We start from the raw sequence: 22693 nt of genomic DNA on the forward strand, positions 1-22693 counted from the left end.
TCTTCTAAAAGTAGATGTGCCTGTGTGTTTGGGGTCATTGCCCTGTTGCATTAACATTTCACATGATATCTTGGTCCTTTAGAGTCTGAGCTGTATCTCTTGGGTTTCCCCAGATCAGGATGAAATCGCTCCTGGCTGACCCTCGCAGGAGGACTAACATGGCTGTTTCGGAGGCCTTTAGCAGGTAACCCATTGCATCCCCGTGATTGTGTCTGGTATGGAGAATTAGGGAGATGTAGATGCCAACTGAACGATATGCCAAACCACAATTTAATCGGCAGCAAACTATTGTATACGGGGCCTCTTATTGACCTTTGCCGAAAATAATGATCAGGGAACTTTAAAGGGGTTCAACTTGGACAGAGTCTGTAATAAAACTAGAATAATCATTGACATTTCAACTATACACAGCAAATAAAAGTCACCTCACCTGCAAACCAGCAATGTCGATCTTTTCTCGGACACTGAATTTTTGTCCCATCAGCCTCAGTTTAGGGACACAGTATAACATCATGCTGTTAAACTGAAAGACAAAATGGTACTTGTTAAAGAGTTCTCGTCAGGACTGTATTTTTACTATTAATATTAAATCAATGCAATTTATGAAATACCTTTAAAGTTGATCAGTTACCAGATTTCGCTATCCAAACAGCATAAATCTCTTAAACCTGATGAGGCTGCTATACTTGCTGTGAAAATCTAGGTCAAGATGGATGTATAATCATTGAATAAAGTTTTATTTTATTTCCGCCCACTTATATTGATTTGACAGCTCCTCAGTGTCCCTCCTCCCTGCGGCTACTGCTGAGATCTTACACTGCTCAGTACAAGCCGCAGCTGTCAGTCAGTGAGTGTCAAGGGCTTGCTCACTCTTTAGCTGGACACAAAAAATACTTCAACTTATGCCACGGTCACACGTTCAGTGTTTGGTCAGTATTTTACATCAGTATTTGTAAGCCAAAGCCATGAAAGAGTGAAAAATACAGAAGTTGTGACGTGTTTCTATTATACTTTTACTCTGATTGTTCCACTCCTGATTGTGGCTTACAAATACGGATATAAAATATTGAAGGAAAATACTGATCGTATGAACATGGCCTTAACATCAGGTTTGCACGGCTATTCTGATATGTATTTTCAAAGTAAGTACACCAGCCTTGTCAGGTCTAAAATATCTATTGAATATTGTATGGAAATTGTATTGCTGCTACACACTAAAAACTGTAAAACCTGGACATATAGCTTTGATCAAAACAGAATTATCTGCGAGTTATCCAACATTTTGAAATTTCTAGTATGCAAAAAAGTGCTGACGATATCAGATGAAGGTCCGGTAATAATTAGTTAGAGGGTTAGTCCATCTGAACAGACCCTTTTCTAAATAAAGGACCATCATCAGTGATCACATTTAATCTGCAGCAGCTATTGCAGGAGAAATGTGATATTACATGGTGAACGTGTAATTATTCAACACAAGCCGACACTGGGTAATAAGGGGTGGTCCAAAGTGGGTACCCCCCTCTATGACAGTCCTATGTCTGTCCCTGGGACCTAGTCACTATTGGTCTGAGACTACAATTTGTAGTATTGTTGTGGAGCTGCTAAATCTGCACACGCACCCCTGCCCACATCTGAAGGTCAGCCAAGTATCCCGACGCTCAGACAAATCCACCATGGCGAGGAACTGATTGCATAAGTCAGACTTGATTGCACATTGGTCGCACCAGCAGCCTTGTGATCAGCAGATCTTGAAGCATATGTCCATTCTCAGATTCTATTTAATTTACAAGCCCCCTACCAAGCTGGCAGAAATGAGAAAATTCCATGCCAGACACCCTCACGCTCTGAAATTACACGCTTACGTCCCCTGATTTCTTTTGCAACGCTGATGATGGTGGAGATCTGATCAGAAACATCTCTGTTTTCTCCAGAGGAAAATCAAAACTCTGCGCAATCAGCGCCCCTGCTATAACTCACAGTGCAGTTTGCACCCAATTTTACCATTTTTATGCCCTTAAAAGATCTTTTACTGGAGTACCCACTAATTGGACTAAATGCTGGCCCTTAATCTTCGCGAGACTAGGCAGCTCTGACGAGCGTTGTAGTCACTACCCGGAGACTGTGAATAGCGGTAACTTGACTGCTATTCACAGTCACCAAAGCAAAAATCGAGGAACATTAATAACGACGGAGATTCGTGGGAACATCTTTACAAATACATTGGTTAACGAGGGACTGTCTATCGTGTTTATTTCTGTCTTATGTTATTCAGATATCCATTTCTGGAATACTTTAGATTTCGGTGGACTACAGCAAACCTGCTTTATTTTTTTTTTATTTTTTTTTCAATAAAGTGGTGAACGAGGGATAATGTGGAGGAGTCTTTATTTAAATAAAGTGTTTTGCTTTTTTCTTTGTGTGTTTTTATTTTTTTATTACCAGGTTAGTAATGGGGTAGACTCCTCTCCATTACTAAGCATGATGGCAGTTGTGATTTTTGACAAATCACAGCTGTCATCAACCCCATCTGCCATAACCCAGATTACCACCGCATCAGGGCAACAAAGAGCCAGAACTGGTGCATGTAATGTGCCAATTCTGGGGTGGATGCGGGCTTGACATTTTAGGCTGGGAAGGACCAAATAACTATGGACCTTCCCAGCCTGATAATAACAACTCACAGCTGTCTCCTTTACCTTGGCTGGTTATACAAAAAAAAAAACAACAATGAAAAAAAACAACATTTTTTTAATTTAATTATTAGCTAAATACAAATACAGTAAAGTACACACGCAAGGCACTAATTATATATCACACATCTTTCTACCCCATATCTACCTATTAATCTATCTAACACTTAAACATCTGTAATTTCTTTCCACATTTTAATCCGGTACATGTCACATGTACAGCACAGGGATTTCACAGTTGATGTCATCCATGTGCACATGTGTGGGACGTATTGCCATCCATGCTGCAGGGAAAAAAAAAAAAAGACAGACCTGTCCACATGTGGGTCACATGGTCCGTGGGATCACACAGACATGTGCGCAGCCCCATAGAGTATAATGGATCTTTGTGTGTGCACAAGTGTTTCCAGTACGTGTGAAACAGACGCCACATATACCGGAAACACTGATGTCTGAAGGGGGCTTTAGGCTCATGGTCATGTAATCTGCAAAACTGAAGGTAATCATTGTCATGAGCCGTGTTCCATACTTTACACTGAAGCTCTGCCTGCACTATGTAATCACACGCTCACTAGGAAGTATTTCCAGGTTCAGATGATTTCATTTAGAGCAGACGCAGAATCTTATAAATTACTAATAACTAAAGTAAATGTTTAGTTAGACCGGTGTATCACAGATGGATTCGCCTCTGAAGAAGAAAATGAAGAATAATCTCTATGCTTGGACTCGGCCAAATGAGCCCCCAGTGGGGGAAGGGCATGGAATATTTCCTTAATTGCTATATTTTTCTTATGCTTTTTCCATCTTGGAAATGCTGCAGAATTTTCTTACATTTAATGGAATCCATTAACCAGGTAACCAAAAGCTCAAAGCAGCAATTACATAAAATTAGATTCTGAACCCAATTCCCATTTCATTCAATTAATTTAACATTGTAAATAATTCTGAGTGCAACGAATACAAAGAGCAGAGAGCCAGACGTGGTGGTGAGCCAGACCCGGGCAGAGTCATTAGATAAATGAGGCATAATAATGACTGTTAATGTCAGAAAAGAGCTTCTGGGTGTCTAGAAAATTTATTAGAACGGTCTAAAATAAAATATTATTTGTTAACCACAGCAACCAATCACAGCGCTGATTTAATTTTATTAGAGAGATTTAAAATGTAATTTATTTCAGTAGAACTTGCAGCAGAATGTCTGTTTCTGCCTCCAGCTCCACCTCCCTCCATAGAATATTAAAATCACCAACTGCTATCTCCTATCTCAGGAATTTGAAAGTCTGTCTTCACCGAGTACAGATTTTGCCTCTGAATTTAGAGTGAAACCACTATTGATTTGTTCCCACTTTTTTTTTGACAAATTAAGACATCAGAAATTAAGAAAGCACTTGCAGCTCTCATTTCCCCCAGATGTCAATTTCGTCCTGAGACGAGAGTGATGCCAGAGCTTATAGTCCGCAGGGATTGAGTGACATAATGTCACGCAAGCCCTGGGAAAACCAGTGCGGACACCACTGGAATCGTACAGGAAGTGTTATTTTACTGGGGGGGGGGGGGGGAACTAGGGATTCAGGAGGGGTTGTCCAAGTAGTGGATAAGTGGAAAACCCCTCTACATAAAAATTAAACCAACTGTTACGCTTTAAGAAAATAAGTCTTAACATTAACTGGGAGCTATGGGCAACAAAGAGTTTTTCTTTTACATAGTTTTGTAAAACTTTGTGTTAGAAACACATACAATCACTTTGCTTTTTCTTTTTAACTCTTTCACTCACCCAGAGATCACAGGTCAGTGTGTGCATGTGTCCATTGGGCAGGTGCCAACTGTGTTATACAGCCAACACTGACTGCATAAATCGGAGAAAGATCGGAACGCAAAGCTCAGACTGGCTGGCAGGTCTCCTGATCTGAGCATGACGACTGCATAGAAATATATGAAGCTGTCACTATCGGGTTGGGAGACCCACCGGCCAGTCCAAGCATTGCGTTCCGGTCTTGGACCGAGTTATACATGCATCTGAATGCCCCCTAACTGAAACTTTGAATGCTGTTCTTTAACCATTTAGATGCCATTGTCAGTCACTGAGGGCCATCATCTAAATGTTTGGGTTACTGTCGAGTGCGTGCTAGTGGTTTGTCATGTCATTTGTGGCCTAGTAAAGGCCACCCCCTTGGTCTTTCCAAGGAGTTGTGGGCTCCTGAAGATTGACAGTTCGGATCAGCACCATGGTCGCGTCACTGATCCAAACTGTACGCTCCAACAAGAAGTAGCTTCGCTTCTTCAGCAATAGAGAAGTGCGGGGGCACTGAAGACAACTTGGGAACAGCGTTTCGAGGATATAAAGAACTTTCAAGCACGGCTTTACTTGCCTAGGGAACCAGCCACCTCTGATACACTGCAGTGGTGGCCGGTAACCTAGGTAATGAGAAATATAAAATAGAATTCAAAATCCTTCTGTTCTTGGGAACAAAGGAGATTTGTAATAAGAGGTAAGTTGCAATTGCACTGATTGACCAATGCTACAAGGGGAGCCCCAATAGGTTCTTGCTTTGACCTCAGACCCCAATAAAATACATCATAAAATATAAACACTTTACTTTTCATGCACTTATTTTTATGGTTAAGCAATAACTTCCATATTCTTCTGCCGCTTCCTAATACCATTCTAATTACACGTCATTTATTAGAGGATCTGGTGTAACAGTCTAGACGGTGACCTGAACTGTCTCCCGGAGAGTCATAATGGAGCGGTGTAATAGAGAAACTCATTATAGCATCATCTAGGTTTTTCTTCAACATTTTATAGCCAGGATTAATATGTACCACCTATGACTGACGCATCCAGGAGCAAAACTTCTCAAAAGTTTGCAGCTCGCAGAATCTCATTTTCTTACTTAGATCCTCAAGGACAACATGAAATTTGTCGGCATTATTCCTCATGCATTATTCACAGTGATCTATACTGAACCAGGCATCACCCGCTGGCAGATCTGTCAAGGCTGTATTAATAAAGAAGCAAAAAGCGAGTTTGCCCAAGGCCTAGCACAATGGGGCAATCATTAGAATTGCAATGAAATCTATGTGAAAAAAAAAACCCAAAAAAAACCTCGATTCGCCGAGAGAGACAGAACTCCCATATCCTATTTACAGCCTATTATGGAAATAACTTGTCAGAAATCAACTTTTACCTAACATTGGGCATTCAGAATGATTATTGTTGAGTTTCGTTCAGATGCCTACGAAATCCAACAGATCATAAGGAATTTTTAATGTATGGAATCAGCTCCGCTCCCTCATTTCCAGGGCATCAATAATGCAGCGAATAAATCACAAGTAAAAACTCATAAAACCAACAACTTGGGCTTTTCCATGGTGGCCACACATGTGATCTTCTCCAGAACCTGCTTTTCCATGGTGGCCACACATGTGATCTCTCCAGAACCTGCTTTTCCATGGTGGCCACATGTGTGATCTTCTCCAAAACCTGCTTTTCCATGGTGGCCACATGTGTGATCTTCTCCAGAACTGGCTTTTCCATGGTGGCCACACATGTGATTTCTCCAGAACGTATTAATAGATACAATGGTAGAAGGATACGCTTTTATACTGAGAAAATAAAAACTTGCAGCATGGGTGCCGCATCTCAGACAGTTTGTCATTGCTCCAAAGAGAAATCACTATCCATGAGAAGAAGCCCTTGCAGGGCTACACAACAGAGCCCAATAATGTTCCCAAATGTCCATCATGAACCAAAATATACATGCTCACATGCATTAACGTCCATTGGTTTTGTTCCGCATGCAAGAAAAAAACGGGTTGATTATCATTAGAGCTTTTTCTCCAATTTTCAGCTATTTTTGATCCACACATTAAACAGTAAAAAAACCCAGAGCACTAGGATAAAACTCAGATGGCATCAGTGTGCGATCCCACTTTTTAAGGGTCCATTGACTAGCATTGGCAAGCCCGATGTATGACTCGCAGCAAAAACGGATGTCTCCATTATTCTTTGCCCATAGACTCTAATGCATATGTGTTCTAGCTGTTAAAACCGCAGATATAACACGTGTGAAAAAATATGAATGAGGCTTTAGTCTCAACTGCACCCAAAACTTTGATCTTCTTTTATACCACTTTTTGCATTGTTGTTATATATTGTATTTTTCTTGATTATATTGATTCCACAGCGCTTTACAGACATTATCATCACTGTCACCATTGGGGCTCACAATCTACATTCCCTATCAGTATGGCTTTGTAGTGTGGGAGGAAGCCGGAGTACCCGGAGTAAACCCACCCAAACACAGGAAGTACAAACTTCTTGCAGGTCCTGCCCTTAGTGGGATTGTAATCCAGGACCCCAGCACTGCAAACAGATCTCTTTGAACTGATGAGATTGGTGTATATTCTTTGAAAATCTATATCCATGTGCCTGTGTAATTCTTTATGAACGTTTAAAGACTTATTCTTTGACAGCTCCTCAGTGTCCCTCCTCCCTGCTAACATCTCACGCTGCTCAGTATAAGCTGCAGCTGTTAGTCCGGCTGGGACTGAAAATTCTTTAACACAAGAACTCTCTCACTCTTTAACTGGACTCATCCTAATATCAGGTTTATTTAGCTATTAGCTATTATGACATAGGTTTTCAAAGTACTTTCAGCCTCATCAGGCCAGAGATCTATTTAATAAGTCAAACCAATGGGTCCATTACAAAGAATAAATTCCATAAAAACACTTGCAGCATACAAAAATGTGCATGTAATATTCTACTAGGGGAGAATAGCTCTATGTATCCTGCACCTGGATGAGTCTGTAGGACACGGAGGCAGCGTCCTCCTCTACAGGATGAGCGCACAGGACTCTGCCAGGCGCAGGGCTCTAAACTACAGCGGTATCTTCTTTCTTTTTTAAGACTAGACATCTCTATCTCTGTATTGAAAACATAAAATATTGTTAGGCCTCTTTCACACTTCAGTTTTTTGGCGTCAGTCTAAAACCGCCATTTTCCTCAAATAACGGATCCGTTTTTATTTTCGACGGATCCGTTTTTTTCCCCATAGACTTGCATTAACGACGGATTGTGACGGATGGTCATCCGTTCTATCCGTCATGCGACGGATCCATCGAAATTTGGCGGACGTTGTCTAGACATCGACGGACTTTGTAACGTTTTTTGTCGCCGCCTAATTAACGGTCCGCGACGGATCCGTCGCGTCCGTTATTTTATAGAATGGGCGTCTAAGGACGACGGATCCGTCACGATCCGTTTTTTGGCGGATCCGTCGCCCCAATCCGTTTTTTTCAACTGAGCATGCTCCAAAAAGTTGATACTTTTCCTAGACAACCCCAAAACTATATAAACAGGACAGGTGAGCCTCATTTTTCAATGTGCCATGAAGAGAGAACACAGATCCTGCCAGCAAGAGAGAATACAGATCCCGCCAGCAAGAGAGATCCCGCCAGCAAGAGACATCCTGCCAGCGAGAGAGATCCCAGCAAGAGACATCCTGCCAGCAAGAGACATCCTGCCAGCAAGAGAGATCCTGCCAGCAAGAGACATCCTGCCAGCAAGAGAGATCCCTCCAGCAAGAGACATCCTGCCAGCAAGAGAGATCCCTCCAGCAAGAGACATCCTGCCAGCAAGAGAGATCCCTCCAGCAAGAGACATCCTGCCAGCAAGAGAGATCCTTCCAGCAAGAGACATCCTGCCAGCAAGAGACATCCTGCCAGCAAGAGAGACCCTGCCAGAGACTGCTATGTGAGTACTGCCATCCAGCGTGTGTGTGTATGCCTGCCTGACATGTGTTTTATTTTTCATACTGTGCTGGTATTTTTAATGGCTGTGCTGTGACGTGTGTGTGTGTGTGTGTGTGTGTGTGTGTGTGTGTGTGTGTGTGTGTGTGTGTGTGTGTGTTTGTAAATGCTGTGTGATGTGTTCTGCATTTTTTTGGTGATTTTTCATACATTAACATACTGTACTGGTATTTCAAATAAAGAGCAGTGTAGCTCCTACTGTCCAAACAAAAAAAAAATAAAAAAAAAATTTGGAATAAAAATTACACAAAACTGTCCGTAGTATGATTTCAAGATAAATTTAAAACTGGTCTACATTCAATAAAGGTGTTTGAGGTTCTATATCTAAATGCAGAATGCAAACCTTTGGTATACAAAATGTTATCTGGTTATAACTAGGGTAAAAATAATTATCATTTTTTGGGTATTGGTATTTTAACTTTGAATGAGAGAATTTTTTTTATAAGGTTGAAACTGTCTCTGAAAGAAAGAGCTGAAGATCCTGTGGTGACGTCATCACTAGGGTTGAGCGAAACGGGTCGATCATTTTCAAAAGTCGCCGACTTTTGGCTAAGTCGGCGTCTCATGAAACCCGATCCGACCCCTGTGCTTGTCGGCCATGCGGTACGCGACTTTCGCGCCAAAGTCGCGTTTCAATGACGCGAAAAGCGCCATTTCTCAGCCAATGAAGGTGAACGCAGAGTGTGGGCAGCGTGATGACATAGATCCTGGTCCCCACCATCTTAGAGAAGGGCATTGCAGTGATTGGCTTGCTGTCTGCGGCGTCACAGGGGCTATAAAGGGGCGTTCCCGCCGACCGCCATCTTACTGCTGCTGATCTGAGCTTAGGGAGAGGTTGCTGCCGCTTCATCAGAAGCAGGGAGAGCGTTAGGCAGGGTCCACTAACCACCAAACCGCTTGTGCTGCAGCGATTTCCACTGTCCAACACCACCTTCGGTGTGCAGGAACAGTGGAAGCTATTTTTTTTTTTTTTTCCCCTCAGCGCTGTAGCTCATTGGGCTGCCCTAGAAGGCTCCGTGATAGCTGTATTGCTGTGTGTACGCCACTGTGGAAACCAACTGCTTTTTTCAAAGCACATATCCTCTTGTTCCTTCCTTTCTGCACAGCTATCTTTTTTGTTTGTCCACACTTTTTATTTAATTTGTGCATCAGTCCACTCCTATTGCTGCCTGCCATACCTGGCTTACATTACTGCAGGGAGATAGTAATTGTAGGACAGTTTTTTTTTTTTTTTGTTTTTTTTTTGTGGGAGATTAAGATTGGCATTTCTGCTACAGTGCCATCCCTGTGTGTGCCATCTCTCACTGAGTGGGCCATAGAAAGCCTATTTATTTTTTCCGTGATTTGTGTTCTAAAATCTACCTCAACACAGAAACACTACATCAATCAGTGGGAGAAAAATATTGGCCTCAGTCAGGGCTTGTGTGCCACTGCTGTGTGTGCGCTATCATTCAGTGGGCTATAGCAAGCCTATATTTTTTTTTTTTTTTTAATATTATTTGGTTTCAAAAGTCTCCCTGAAAAAAACAAAAAATACATAAAAAAACAGTGGGAGAGTAATATTGCCCTTTCAGCTTGTGTGCCAGTCTTGACTCCTGGGTGTGCCACCTCTCTCCCTCTCATTCAGTGGGCCATAGAAAGCCTATTTATTTTTTTTTTAAAATATTATTGGGTTTCTAAAGTCTCCCTGAAAAAAACAAAAAATACATAAAAAAACAGTGGGAGAGTAATATTGCCCTTTCAGCTTGTGTGCCAGTCTTGACTCCTGGGTGTGCCACCTCTCTCCCTTTCATTCAGTGGGCCATAGAAAGCCTATTTTTTTTTTTTTAATATTATTTGGTTTCTAATTCTCCCTGAAAAAAAAAAAAAAACCTAAAAAAACAGTGGGAGAGTAATATTGCCCTTTCAGCTTGTGTGCCAGTCTTGACTCCTGGGTGTGCCACCTCTCTCCCTCTCATTCAGTGGGCCATAGAAAGCCTATTTATTTTTTTTTTTAAATATTATTGGGTTTCTAAAGTCTCCCTGAAAAAACAAAAAATACATAAAAAAACAGTGGGAGAGTAATATTGCCCTTTCAGCTTGTGTGCCAGTCTTGACTCCTGGGTGTGCCACCTCTCTCCCTTTCATTCAGTGGGCCATAGAAAGCCTTTTTTTTTTTTGGTTTTTTTAATATTATTTGGTTTCTAAAGTCTCCCTGAAAAAAACAAAAAAAACATAAAAAACAGTGGGAGAGTAATATTGCCCTTTCAGCTTGTGCGCCAGTCTTGACTCCTGGTTGTGCCACCTCTCTCTCTCTAATTGTGGGCCATAGAAAGCCTTTTTTTTTTTTTTTTTAATATTATTTGGTTTCTAAAGTCTCCCTGAGAAAAAAAAATAAATAAATTAGGTGGGAGATTAATATTGACATTAGTGCTTGAGTGACAGTCCTGCGTGTGTGTCATCTCTGTGATTTTGTGCCACAGAAAACAGAGTGTGTAACATTGTGCCTGATTTTCCTTGTGGTCTCACCAACCTGTTAAGGGATATTGAAATCATACTGAAGTTATAGCTCACCGTGTAAGTTGTTTGATAGCAACAAATAAAGTTACTTTGGTTAAGATTTTAAAACAATGAGGAAGTCTGGTGCAAGAGGTCGTCGTGGGCGTTCATTGTCAGCTGGTAATGATGGTAGTGGTAGTGGAGCATCAGGTGGTCGTGGGGATAAAAATATTCCACCTAAGTCTGGAGCTGTGGAGCCAGTTTCGTCGTCAGGCTACACAAGGCCTCGAACGCTCTCTTTTCTGGGAGTAGGAAAACCGCTTTTAAAGGCGGAGCAGCAACAGCAAGTTTTGGCTTACATTGCAGACTCAGCCTCTAGCTCTTTTGCCTCCTCTTCCGAAACTGGTAAATGTAAAAGCAGCGCGTCGCTTGTGGATGTTCACGGTCAGGGACAAGTCGCTTCCTTGTCCTCCTCAGCAAAAACTACAACAAGAGAGAAGGATGCAGCAGGCGACACAACGGGTCACTCCATGGAGCTCTTTACACATACCGTCCCTGGCTTAGAAAGTGAAACATTTAACAGGCCATGCCCATTACAAGTATATTCTGACATGGAGTGCACTGATGCACAGCCACAGCCAGAGTACTATGCTGCTCCTTTGACTCAGACCACCACATTGCCCTCTCAGGGTACAGATCCACAATCAGACCCTGATGAGACTATGTTGCCCCGCCACGAACGCTATACCACCGACCGACACAGTGACACAGACGAAGTTGCACACGAGCTCGAAGAGGAGGTAATAGATGACCCAGTTATTGACCCCGATTGGCAGCCATTGGGGGAACAGGGTGCAGGCGGCAGTAGTTCAGAAGCGGAGGTGGAGGAGGGGCCGCAGCAGGCATCAACATCGCAACAGGTTCCATCTGCCGGGCCCGTATCTGGACCAAAACGCGTGTCAAAGCCAAAACCTGTTGGAGCACAGCGTTGCCATCCGGTTAAAGCTCAGTCTGCAATCCCTGAAAAGGGATCAGAGTCTAGGAAGAGTGCAGTCTGGCATTTTTTTAAACAACATCCAACTGATCAGCGCAAAGTCATCTGTCAAAAATGTTCAACTAGCTTAAGCAGAGGTCAGAATCTGAAAAGTCTAAATACTAGTTGCATGCATAGACACTTAACCACCATGCATTCTCAAGCCTGGACTAACTACCAAACGTCCCTCAAGGTTGTAGCACCCTCGGCCAATGAAGCTAGTCAGCAACGCAACATCCCTTCCGTCACTGTAAGGCCACCATTTTCCGCACCACCGGCAGTATCTGTGCAGGTTTCTTTGCCAGCCAAAAGCAGTCAGGGTCAGGGAATCACCAGTTTTGTAGGAGGAAATATTGCATGTAGGGCACCGGCGGAAACAATACCGTCTCCAACCGTCTCTCAGTCTGCCATGTCCACCGGCACACCCGAAAGTTCCACGATCTACAGCTCTCCAGTCCAGCTCACCCTACATGAGACTCTGGTTAGAAAAAGGAAGTACTTATCCTCGCATCCGCGTACACAGGGTTTTAACGCCCACATAGCTAGACTAATCTCGTTAGAGATGATGCCCTACCGGTTAGTTGAAAGCGAAGCTTTCAAAGCCCTGATGGAGTACGCTGAACCACGATACGAGCTACCCAGTCGACACTTTTTTTCCAGAAAAGCCATCCCAGCCCTGCACCAGCATGTTAAACAGCGCATCGTCCATGCACTCAGGCAATCTGTGAGTACAAAGGTGCACCTGACTACAGATGCATGGACCAGTAGGCATGGCCAGGGACGTTATGTGTCCATCACGGCACACTGGGTGAATGTGGTGGATGCAGGGTCCACAGGCGACATCAATTTAGGGACAGTTGTGCCTAGCCCACGGTCTAGGAAACAGTTGGCTGTAGGCGTTCGCACCCCCTCCTCCTCCTCCTCGTCCTCCTGCAGAAGCTACAGCTCTTCCACAGAACGCAGTCGGCCAACCACTCCATCGGCAGATGACACTGTTGCACACCAGTTGTCCCATTATGGGCCAGCTACTGCCAAGCGTCAGCAGGCTGTATTGGCTATGAAGTGTTTGGGCGACAACAGACACACCGCGGAAGTTCTGTCCGAGTTCTTGCAACAAGAAACGCAGTCGTGGCTGGGCACAGTAGATCTTGAGGCAGGCAAGGTAGTGAGTGATAACGGAAGGAATTTCATGGCTGCCATCTCCCTTTCCCAACTGAAACACATTCCTTGCCTGGCTCACACCTTAAACCTGGTGGTGCAGTGCTTATTGAAAACTTATCCTGGGTTCTCCGACCTGCTCCTCAAAGTGCGTGCACTTTGCTCACATATCCGACGTTCGCCTGTACACGCCAGCCGTATGCAGACCTATCAGCGGTCTTTGAACCTTCCCCAGCATCGCCTAATCATAGACGTTGCAACAAGGTGGAACTCAACACTGCACATGCTTCAGAGACTGTGCGAACAGAGGCGTGCTGTTATTTATTTGTGGGAGGATACACGGGCAGGCAGTAGGATGGCAGACATGGAGTTGTCAGGTGTGCAGTGGTCGAAGATACAAGACATGTGTCAAGTCCTTCAGTGTTTTGAGGAATGCACACGGCTGGTTAGTGCAGACAACGCCGTAATAAGCATGAGCATCCCCCTAATGCGTCTGCTGATGCAAAGTTTGACGCACATAAAGGAGCAGGCGTCTGCACCAGAGGAAGAGGGAAGCCTTGATGACAGTCAGCCATTGTCTGGTCAGGGCAGTGTACAGGACGAGGTAGCGGGCGAAGAGGAGGTGGAGGACGAGGAGGATGATGGGGATGAGTATATTTTTAATGCGGAAACTTTCACGGGGGCACAGGAAATTGGTTGCGTGTCACGGCCGGGTTCTGGTTTTTTGAGGGACACAAGTGACGTAGATTTGCCTGCAACTGCCCCTCAACCAATCACAACCGGAGATTTGACAAGTGGAACTTTGGCCCACATGGCGGATTATGCCTTACGTATCCTACAAAGGGACACACGCATTACGAAAATGATGAACGATGACGATTACTGGTTGGCCTGCCTCCTTGATCCACGCTATAAAGGCAAATTGCAAAATGTTATGCCACATGAGAACTTGGAACTAATATTAGCAACCAAACAATCAACTCTTGTTGACCGTTTGCTTCAGGCATTCCCAGCACACAGCGCACGTGATCGTTCTCACACGAGCTCCAGGGGGCAGCAGACTAGGAGTGTTAGGGGTGCACACATCAGAAGTGGCGTTGGACAGAGGGGTTTTCTGACCAGGTTGTGGAGTGATTTTGCTATGACCGCAGACAGGACAGGTACTGCTGCATCAATTGAAAGTGACAGGAGACAACATTTGTCCAGTATGGTTACTAACTATTTTTCATCCCTTATCGATGTTCTCCCTCAACCGTCATTCCCATTTGATTACTGGGCCTCCAAATTAGACACCTGGCCAGAATTGGCAGAATATGCATTGCAGGAGCTTGCTTGCCCGGCAGCAAGTGTCCTATCAGAAAGAGTATTCAGTGCTGCAGGGTCAATATTAACCGAAAAAAGGACTCGTCTGGCTACCCAAAATGTTGACGATCTAACATTCATTAAAATGAACCACAACTGGATTTCAAAATCTTTTGCCCCACCTTGCCCGGCCGACACCTAGCTTTCCTATGAAAAGCTCTTGCCTGTGAATTACTTTTCTAATGTCTAATTTGCTGCTGCAGATTGTACAGCATACGACATGTTTACACCTCCCTAAATGGCCAAACTCCCCACACGGGGCCGTGGTATCGCGACTTGGCGCAAGCACCCGTGAGACTGCTGTTTGTCTGAAGAGGTGGGTGTGCTCGCTTTTGGTTGACGGCATTGCTACTGGGTCCCTCATAGTACAATGTAGTGTCTCTGGCGGTGGTGGTGCGCACCCAACGTCAGACACACCGTTGTAACATGAGTGGCCCTGGGGCGGTCCCGCCGGCCTCAAGAGAGTTCCCCCCTACCCCAGCTCAAACTGGGCTGTACTACGTGCAAAATTATGTCGCACAGCTCCACCAATCTTTAGTCTATTCGCTGACATCATTCAATGTCTGGCACTGACAATACAAATTTGTAGACATCTATGATGCAACTTAAAGTAGTCTGTGTCTGTGTCCTATATTGGCACCATTAAATAGTTACTGCCAAATTACTATGTCAGAAACACAGCAGATGAGCCCACCCCTGTACCTAAGTATGCCATCTTTTTTTTTGTTTTGGTTGTTTTGCGAGACATTAACATCTATTTATATTTTGGGAGTACTGGGACAGACACTCCTTGCACTACTCCTCCACTCAGCACCAAGCTGCCTGCCCGTGTATCCATGTAACCGCTGTAAAGCTGCCATGAGCCTATTGTTTGTTATTTTAGGCCTTTGATAGCCTGTCTGCGGTCCCTACTTTAAATACTCCTCCACTGACCAGACCACTGCTGCCCGTGTACCCCTGGAACCAATTATAAAGTGCCTACAGCCAGCCCATTTTCTTATGTTAGGCCTTTGAAGCCTGTCTGCGGTCCCTACTTTAAATACTCCTCCACTCACCACCAAGCTGCCTGCCCGTCTATCCATGTAACCGCTGTAAAACTGCCATGAGCCTATTGTTTGTTATGTTAGGCCTTTGATAGCCTGTCTGCGGTCCCTACTTTAAATACTCCTCCACTGACCACCAAGCTGCCTGCCCGTGTATCCATGTAACCGCTGTAAAACTGCCATGAGCCTATTGTTTGTTATGTTAGGCCTTTGATAGCCTGTCTGCGGTCCCTACTTTAAATACTCCTCCACTCACCACCACCAAGTTGCCTGCCCGTGTATCCATGTAACCGCTGTAAAACTGCCATGAGCCTATTGTTTGTTATGTTAGGCCTTTGATAGCCTGTCTGCGGTCCCTACTTTAAATACTCCTCCACTCACCACCACCAAGTTGCCTGCCCGTGTATCCATGTAACCGCTGTAAAACTGCCATGAGCCTATTGTTTGTTATGTTAGGCCTTTGATAGCCTGTCTGCGGTCCCTACTTTAAATACTCCTCCACTCACCACCAAGCTGCCTGTGTATCCATGTAACCGCTGTAAAGCTGCCATGAGCCTATTGTTTGTTATTTTAGGCCTTTGAAGCCTGTCTGCGGTCCCTCCTTCCACTAGTCCTCCACTGACCAGACCACTGCTGCCCGTGTACCCCTGGAACCAATTATAAAGTGCCTACAGCCAGCCCATTTTCTTATGTTAGGCCTTTGAAGCCTGTCTGCGGTCCCTACTTTAAATACTCCTCCACTCACCACCAAGCTGCCTGCCCGTGTATCCATGTAACCGCTGTAAAACTGCCATGAGCCTATTGTTTGTTATGTTAGGCCTTTGATAGCCTGTCTGCGGTCCCTACTTTAAATACTCCTCCACTCACCACCACCAAGTTGCCTGCCCGTGTATCCATGTAACCGCTGTAAAACTGCCATGAGCCTATTGTTTGTTATGTTAGGCCTTTGATAGCCTGTCTGCGGTCCCTACTTTAAATACTCCTCCACTCACCACCACCAAGTTGCCTGCCCGTGTATCCATGTAACCGCTGTAAAACTGCCATGAGCCTATTGTTTGTTATGTTAGGCCTTTGATAGCCTGTCTGCGGTCCCTACTTTAAATACTCCTCCACTCACCACCAAGCTGCCTGTGTATCCATGTAACCGCTGTAAAGCTGCCATGAGCCTATTGTTTGTTATTTTAGGCCTTTGAAGCCTGTCTGCGGTCCCTCCTTCCACTAGTCCTCCACTGACCAGACCACTGCTGCCCGTGTACCCCTGGAACCAATTATAAAGTGCCTACAGCCAGCCCATTTTCTTATGTTAGGCCTTTGAAGCCTGTCTGCGGTCCCTACTTTAAATACTCCTCCACTCACCACCAAGCTGCCTGCCCGTGTATCCATGTAACCGCTGTAAAACTGCCATGAGCCTATTGTTTGTTATGTTAGGCCTTTGATAGCCTGTCTGCGGTCCCTACTTTAAATACTCCTCCACTCACCACCAAGCTGCCTGTGTATCCATGTAACCGCTGTAAAGCTGCCATGAGCCTATTGTTTGTTATTTTAGGCCTTTGATAGCCTGTCTGCGGTCCCTACTTTAAATACTCCTCCACTGACCAGACCACTGCTGCCCGTGTACCCCTGGAACCAATTATAAAGTGCCTACAGCCAGCCCATTTTCTTATGTTAGGCCTTTGAAGCCTGTCTGCGGTCCCTACTTTAAATACTCCTCCACTCACCACCAAGCTGCCTGCCCGTCTATCCATGTAACCGCTGTAAAACTGCCATGAGCCTATTGTTTGTTATGTTAGGCCTTTGATAGCCTGTCTGCGGTCCCTACTTTAAATACTCCTCCACTGACCACCAAGCTGCCTGCCCGTGTATCCATGTAACCGCTGTAAAACTGCCATGAGCCTATTGTTTGTTATGTTAGGCCTTTGATAGCCTGTCTGCGGTCCCTACTTTAAATACTCCTCCACTCACCACCACCAAGTTGCCTGCCCGTGTATCCATGTAACCGCTGTAAAACTGCCATGAGCCTATTGTTTGTTATGTTAGGCCTTTGATAGCCTGTCTGCGGTCCCTACTTTAAATACTCCTCCACTCACCACCACCAAGTTGACTGCCCGTGTATCCATGTAACCGCTGTAAAACTGCCATGAGCCTATTGTTTGTTATGTTAGGCCTTTGATAGCCTGTCTGCGGTCCCTACTTTAAATACTCCTCCACTCACCACCAAGCTGCCTGTGTATCCATGTAACCGCTGTAAAGCTGCCATGAGCCTATTGTTTGTTATTTTAGGCCTTTGATAGCCTGTCTGCGGTCCCTACTTTAAATACTCCTCCACTGACCAGACCACTGCTGCCCGTGTACCCCTGGAACCAATTATAAAGTGCCTACAGCCAGCCCATTTTCTTATGTTAGGCCTTTGAAGCCTGTCTGCGGTCCCTACTTTAAATACTCCTCCACTGACCACCAAGCTGCCTGCCCGTGTATCCATGTAACCGCTGTAAAACTGCCATGAGCCTATTGTTTGTTATTTTAGGCCTTTGATAGCCTGTCTGCGGTCCCTACTTTAAATACTCCTCCACTGACCAGACCACTGCTGCCCGTGTACCCCTGGAACCAATTATAAAGTGCCTACAGCCAGCCCATTTTCTTATGTTAGGCCTTTGAAGCCTGTCTGCGGTCCCTACTTTAAATACTCCTCCACTGACCACCAAGCTGCCTGCCCGTGTATCCATGTAACCGCTGTAAAACTGCCATGAGCCTATTGTTTGTTATTTTAGGCCTTTGATAGCCTGTCTGCGGTCCCTACTTTAAATACTCCTCCACTCACCACCACCAAGTTGCCTGCCCGTGTATCCATGTAACCGCTGTAAAACTGCCATGAGCCTATTGTTTGTTATGTTAGGCCTTTGATAGCCTGTCTGCGGTCCCTACTTTAAATACTCCTCCACTCACCACCAAGCTGCCTGTGTATCCATGTAACCGCTGTAAAGCTGCCATGAGCCTATTGTTTGTTATTTTAGGCCTTTGATAGCCTGTCTGCGGTCCCTACTTTAAATACTCCTCCACTGACCAGACCACTGCTGCCCGTGTACCCCTGGAACCAATTATAAAGTGCCTACAGCCAGCCCATTTTCTTATGTTAGGCCTTTGAAGCCTGTCTGCGGTCCCTACTTTAAATACTCCTCCACTCACCACCAAGCTGCCTGCCCGTCTATCCATGTAACCGCTGTAAAACTGCAATGAGCCTATTGTTTGTTATTTTAGGCCTTTGATAGCCTGTCTGCGGCCCCTACTTGCAATACTCCTCCACTGACCACAATGCTGCCTGGAGTGCCTGCCTGTGTATCCATGTAACCGATGTAAAACTGCCATGACTGCCTACTGTTTGTTATTTTAGGCCTTTGATAGCCTGTCTGCAGCCCCTACTTGCAATACTCCTCCACTGACCACACCAATGCTGCCCGTGTACCCCTGGAACCTATTTAAAAGTTCATAGAGCCTAGTTATATATTTTATTTACTATTAATAAGGCCATGATGGACTACGCTGTACCACGCTACAAGCTAACCAGTCGACACTTCTTTTGCGAGAAAAGCCATCCCAACCCTCCACCAGCATGTAGAAGACCGCATTGTCCATGCACTCTGGCAATCTGTGAGTACAAAGGTGCACCTGACAACAGACGCATGGACCTGTAGGCATGGCCACGGAAGATTACGTGTCCATTACGGCGCAATGGGTTAATGTGGTGGATGCATGGTCCACAGGGGACAGCCTACTAAGTCTGTCTGCAGTCCATAATTCAAATTGTCCTCCACTGTCTAAATCGGAGCTTCCACCTTCTGGCTTTCGGCCTATAGTATCAGAAATTAAACTGCATTTGGCCTTCAACTTTGGTTAGGGCCTACTAACGGCTTCTGCCCCTCCCTGGTGTTGCCCTCAACTAAATAAAGCTGAGCTTCAACCTTCTGCTCCAAATTACCATTTTGAAAAATGCAATAGGCTTTTCCGGCCTACTAAAGGTGTCTGTCTGTGTGCCCCTGCCTGGTGTTGTCCTCAACTAAATAAAGCTGAGCTTCAACCTTCCGGCTCTCATTAAGTGGTTTTAAAAAAAAAAAATGGTGGTTAGGGCCTACTAACGGCTTCTGCCCCTCCCTGGTGTTGTCCTCAACTAAATAAAGCTGAGCTTCAACCTTCCGGCTCTCATTAAGTGGTTTTAAAAAAAAAAAATGGTGGTTAGGGCCTACTAACGGCTTCTGCCCCTCCCTGGTGTTGCCCTCAACTAAATAAAGCTGAGCTTCAACCTTCTGCTCCAAATTACCATTTTGAAAAATGCAATAGGCTTTTCCGGCCTACTAAAGGTGTCTGTCTGTGTGCCACTGCCTGGTGTTGCCCTCAACTAAATAAAGCTGAGCTTCAACCTTCTGCTCCAAATTACCATTTTGAAAAATGCAATAGGCTTTTCCGGCCTACTAAAGGTGTCTGTCTGTGTGCCCCTGCCTGGTGTTGTCCTCAACTAAATAAAGCTGAGCTTCAACCTTCCGGCTCTCATTAAGTGGTTTTAAAAAAAAAAAATGGTGGTTAGGGCCTACTAACGGCTTCTGCCCCTCCCTGGTGTTGTCCTCAACTAAATAAAGCTGAGCTTCAACCTTCCGGCTCTCATTAAGTGGTTTTTAAAAAAAAAATGGTGGTTAGGGCCTACTAACGGCTTCTGCCCCTCCCTGGTGTTGTCCTCAACTAAATAAAGCTGAGCTTCAACCTTCCGGCTCTCATTAAGTGGTTTTAAAAAAAAAAATGGTGGTTAGGGCCTACTAACGGCTTCTGCCCCTCCCTGGTGTTGTCCTCAACTAAATAAAGCTGAGCTTCAACCTTCCGGCTCTCATTAAGTGGTTTTAAAAAAAAAAAATGGTGGTTAGGGCCTACTAACGGCTTCTGCCCCTCCCTGGTGTTGCCCTCAACTAAATAAAGCTGAGCTTCAACCTTCTGCTCCAAATTACCATTTTGAAAAATGCAATAGGCTTTTCCGGCCTACTAAAGGTGTCTGTCTGTGTGCCCCTGCCTGGTGTTGTCCTCAACTAAATAAAGCTGAGCTTCAACCTTCTGCTCCAAATTACCATTTTAAAAAATGCAATAGGCTTTTCCGGCCTACTAAAGGTGTCTGTCTGTGTGCCCCTGCCTGGTGTTGTCCTCAACTAAATAAAGCTGAGCTTCAACCTTCTGCTCCAAATTACCATTTTAAAAAATGCAATAGGCTTTTCCGGCCTACTAAAGGTGTCTGTCTGTGTGCCCCTGCCTGGTGTTGTCCTCAACTAAATAAAGCTGAGCTTCAACCTTCTGCTCCAAATTACCATTTTAAAAAATGCAATAGGCTTTTCCGGCCTACTAAAGGTGTCTGTCTGTGTGCCACTGCCTGGTGTTGCCCTCAACTAAATAAAGCTGAGCTTCAACCTTCTGCTCCAAATTACCATTTTGAAAAATGCAATAGGCTTTTCCGGCCTACTAAAGGTGTCTGTCTGTGTGCCCCTGCCTGGTGTTGTCCTCAACTAAATAAAGCTGAGCTTCAACCTTCCGGCTCTCATTAAGTGGTTTTAAAAAAAAAAAATGGTGGTTAGGGCCTACTAACGGCTTCTGCCCCTCCCTGGTGTTGTCCTCAACTAAATAAAGCTGAGCTTCAACCTTCCGGCTCTCATTAAGTGGTTTTAAAAAAAAAAAATGGTGGTTAGGGCCTACTAACGGCTTCTGCCCCTCCCTGGTGTTGCCCTCAACTAAATAAAGCTGAGCTTCAACCTTCTGCTCCAAATTACCATTTTGAAAAATGCAATAGGCTTTTCCGGCCTACTAAAGGTGTCTGTCTGTGTGCCACTGCCTGGTGTTGCCCTCAACTAAATAAAGCTGAGCTTCAACCTTCTGCTCCAAATTACCATTTTGAAAAATGCAATAGGCTTTTCCGGCCTACTAAAGGTGTCTGTCTGTGTGCCCCTGCCTGGTGTTGTCCTCAACTAAATAAAGCTGAGCTTCAACCTTCCGGCTCTCATTAAGTGGTTTTAAAAAAAAAAAATGGTGGTTAGGGCCTACTAACGGCTTCTGCCCCTCCCTGGTGTTGTCCTCAACTAAATAAAGCTGAGCTTCAACCTTCCGGCTCTCATTAAGTGGTTTTTAAAAAAAAAATGGTGGTTAGGGCCTACTAACGGCTTCTGCCCCTCCCTGGTGTTGTCCTCAACTAAATAAAGCTGAGCTTCAACCTTCCGGCTCTCATTAAGTGGTTTTAAAAAAAAAAATGGTGGTTAGGGCCTACTAACGGCTTCTGCCCCTCCCTGGTGTTGTCCTCAACTAAATAAAGCTGAGCTTCAACCTTCCGGCTCTCATTAAGTGGTTTTAAAAAAAAAAAATGGTGGTTAGGGCCTACTAACGGCTTCTGCCCCTCCCTGGTGTTGCCCTCAACTAAATAAAGCTGAGCTTCAACCTTCTGCTCCAAATTACCATTTTGAAAAATGCAATAGGCTTTTCCGGCCTACTAAAGGTGTCTGTCTGTGTGCCCCTGCCTGGTGTTGTCCTCAACTAAATAAAGCTGAGCTTCAACCTTCTGCTCCAAATTACCATTTTAAAAAATGCAATAGGCTTTTCCGGCCTACTAAAGGTGTCTGTCTGTGTGCCCCTGCCTGGTGTTGTCCTCAACTAAATAAAGCTGAGCTTCAACCTTCTGCTCCAAATTACCATTTTAAAAAATGCAATAGGCTTTTCCGGCCTACTAAAGGTGTCTGTCTGTGTGCCCCTGCCTGGTGTTGTCCTCAACTAAATAAAGCTGAGCTTCAACCTTCTGCTCCAAATTACCATTTTAAAAAATGCAATAGGCTTTTCCGGCCTACTAAAGGTGTCTGTCTGTGTGCCACTGCCTGGTGTTGCCCTCAACTAAATAAAGCTGAGCTTCAACCTTCTGCTCCAAATTACCATTTTGAAAAATGCAATAGGCTTTTCCGGCCTACTAAAGGTGTCTGTCTGTGTGCCCCTGCCTGGTGTTGTCCTCAACTAAATAAAGCTGAGCTTCAACCTTCCGGCTCTCATTAAGTGGTTTTAAAAAAAAAAAATGGTGGTTAGGGCCTACTAACGGCTTCTGCCCCTCCCTG

At 44.7% G+C, this 22693-nt stretch overlaps 1 protein-coding gene across 2 annotated transcripts in view; it reads right to left on the reverse strand.

Moving 5' to 3' along the window:
- The window catches only part of FGD3 (FYVE, RhoGEF and PH domain containing 3), a 256971-nt gene that overhangs the window by 48298 nt on the left and 185980 nt on the right, over positions 1–22693 (reverse strand). For both annotated transcript variants that reach the window (XM_077278182.1, XM_077278183.1), the window contains exon 11: positions 431–523. In XM_077278182.1, coding sequence (XP_077134297.1) covers positions 431–523 — 93 coding nt within the window. The remainder of the gene's footprint in view (positions 1–430; positions 524–22693) is intronic.

This window comes from Ranitomeya variabilis, chromosome 8 (assembly GCF_051348905.1).
Source record: "Ranitomeya variabilis isolate aRanVar5 chromosome 8, aRanVar5.hap1, whole genome shotgun sequence".
Taxonomy (NCBI): domain Eukaryota; kingdom Metazoa; phylum Chordata; class Amphibia; order Anura; family Dendrobatidae; genus Ranitomeya; species Ranitomeya variabilis.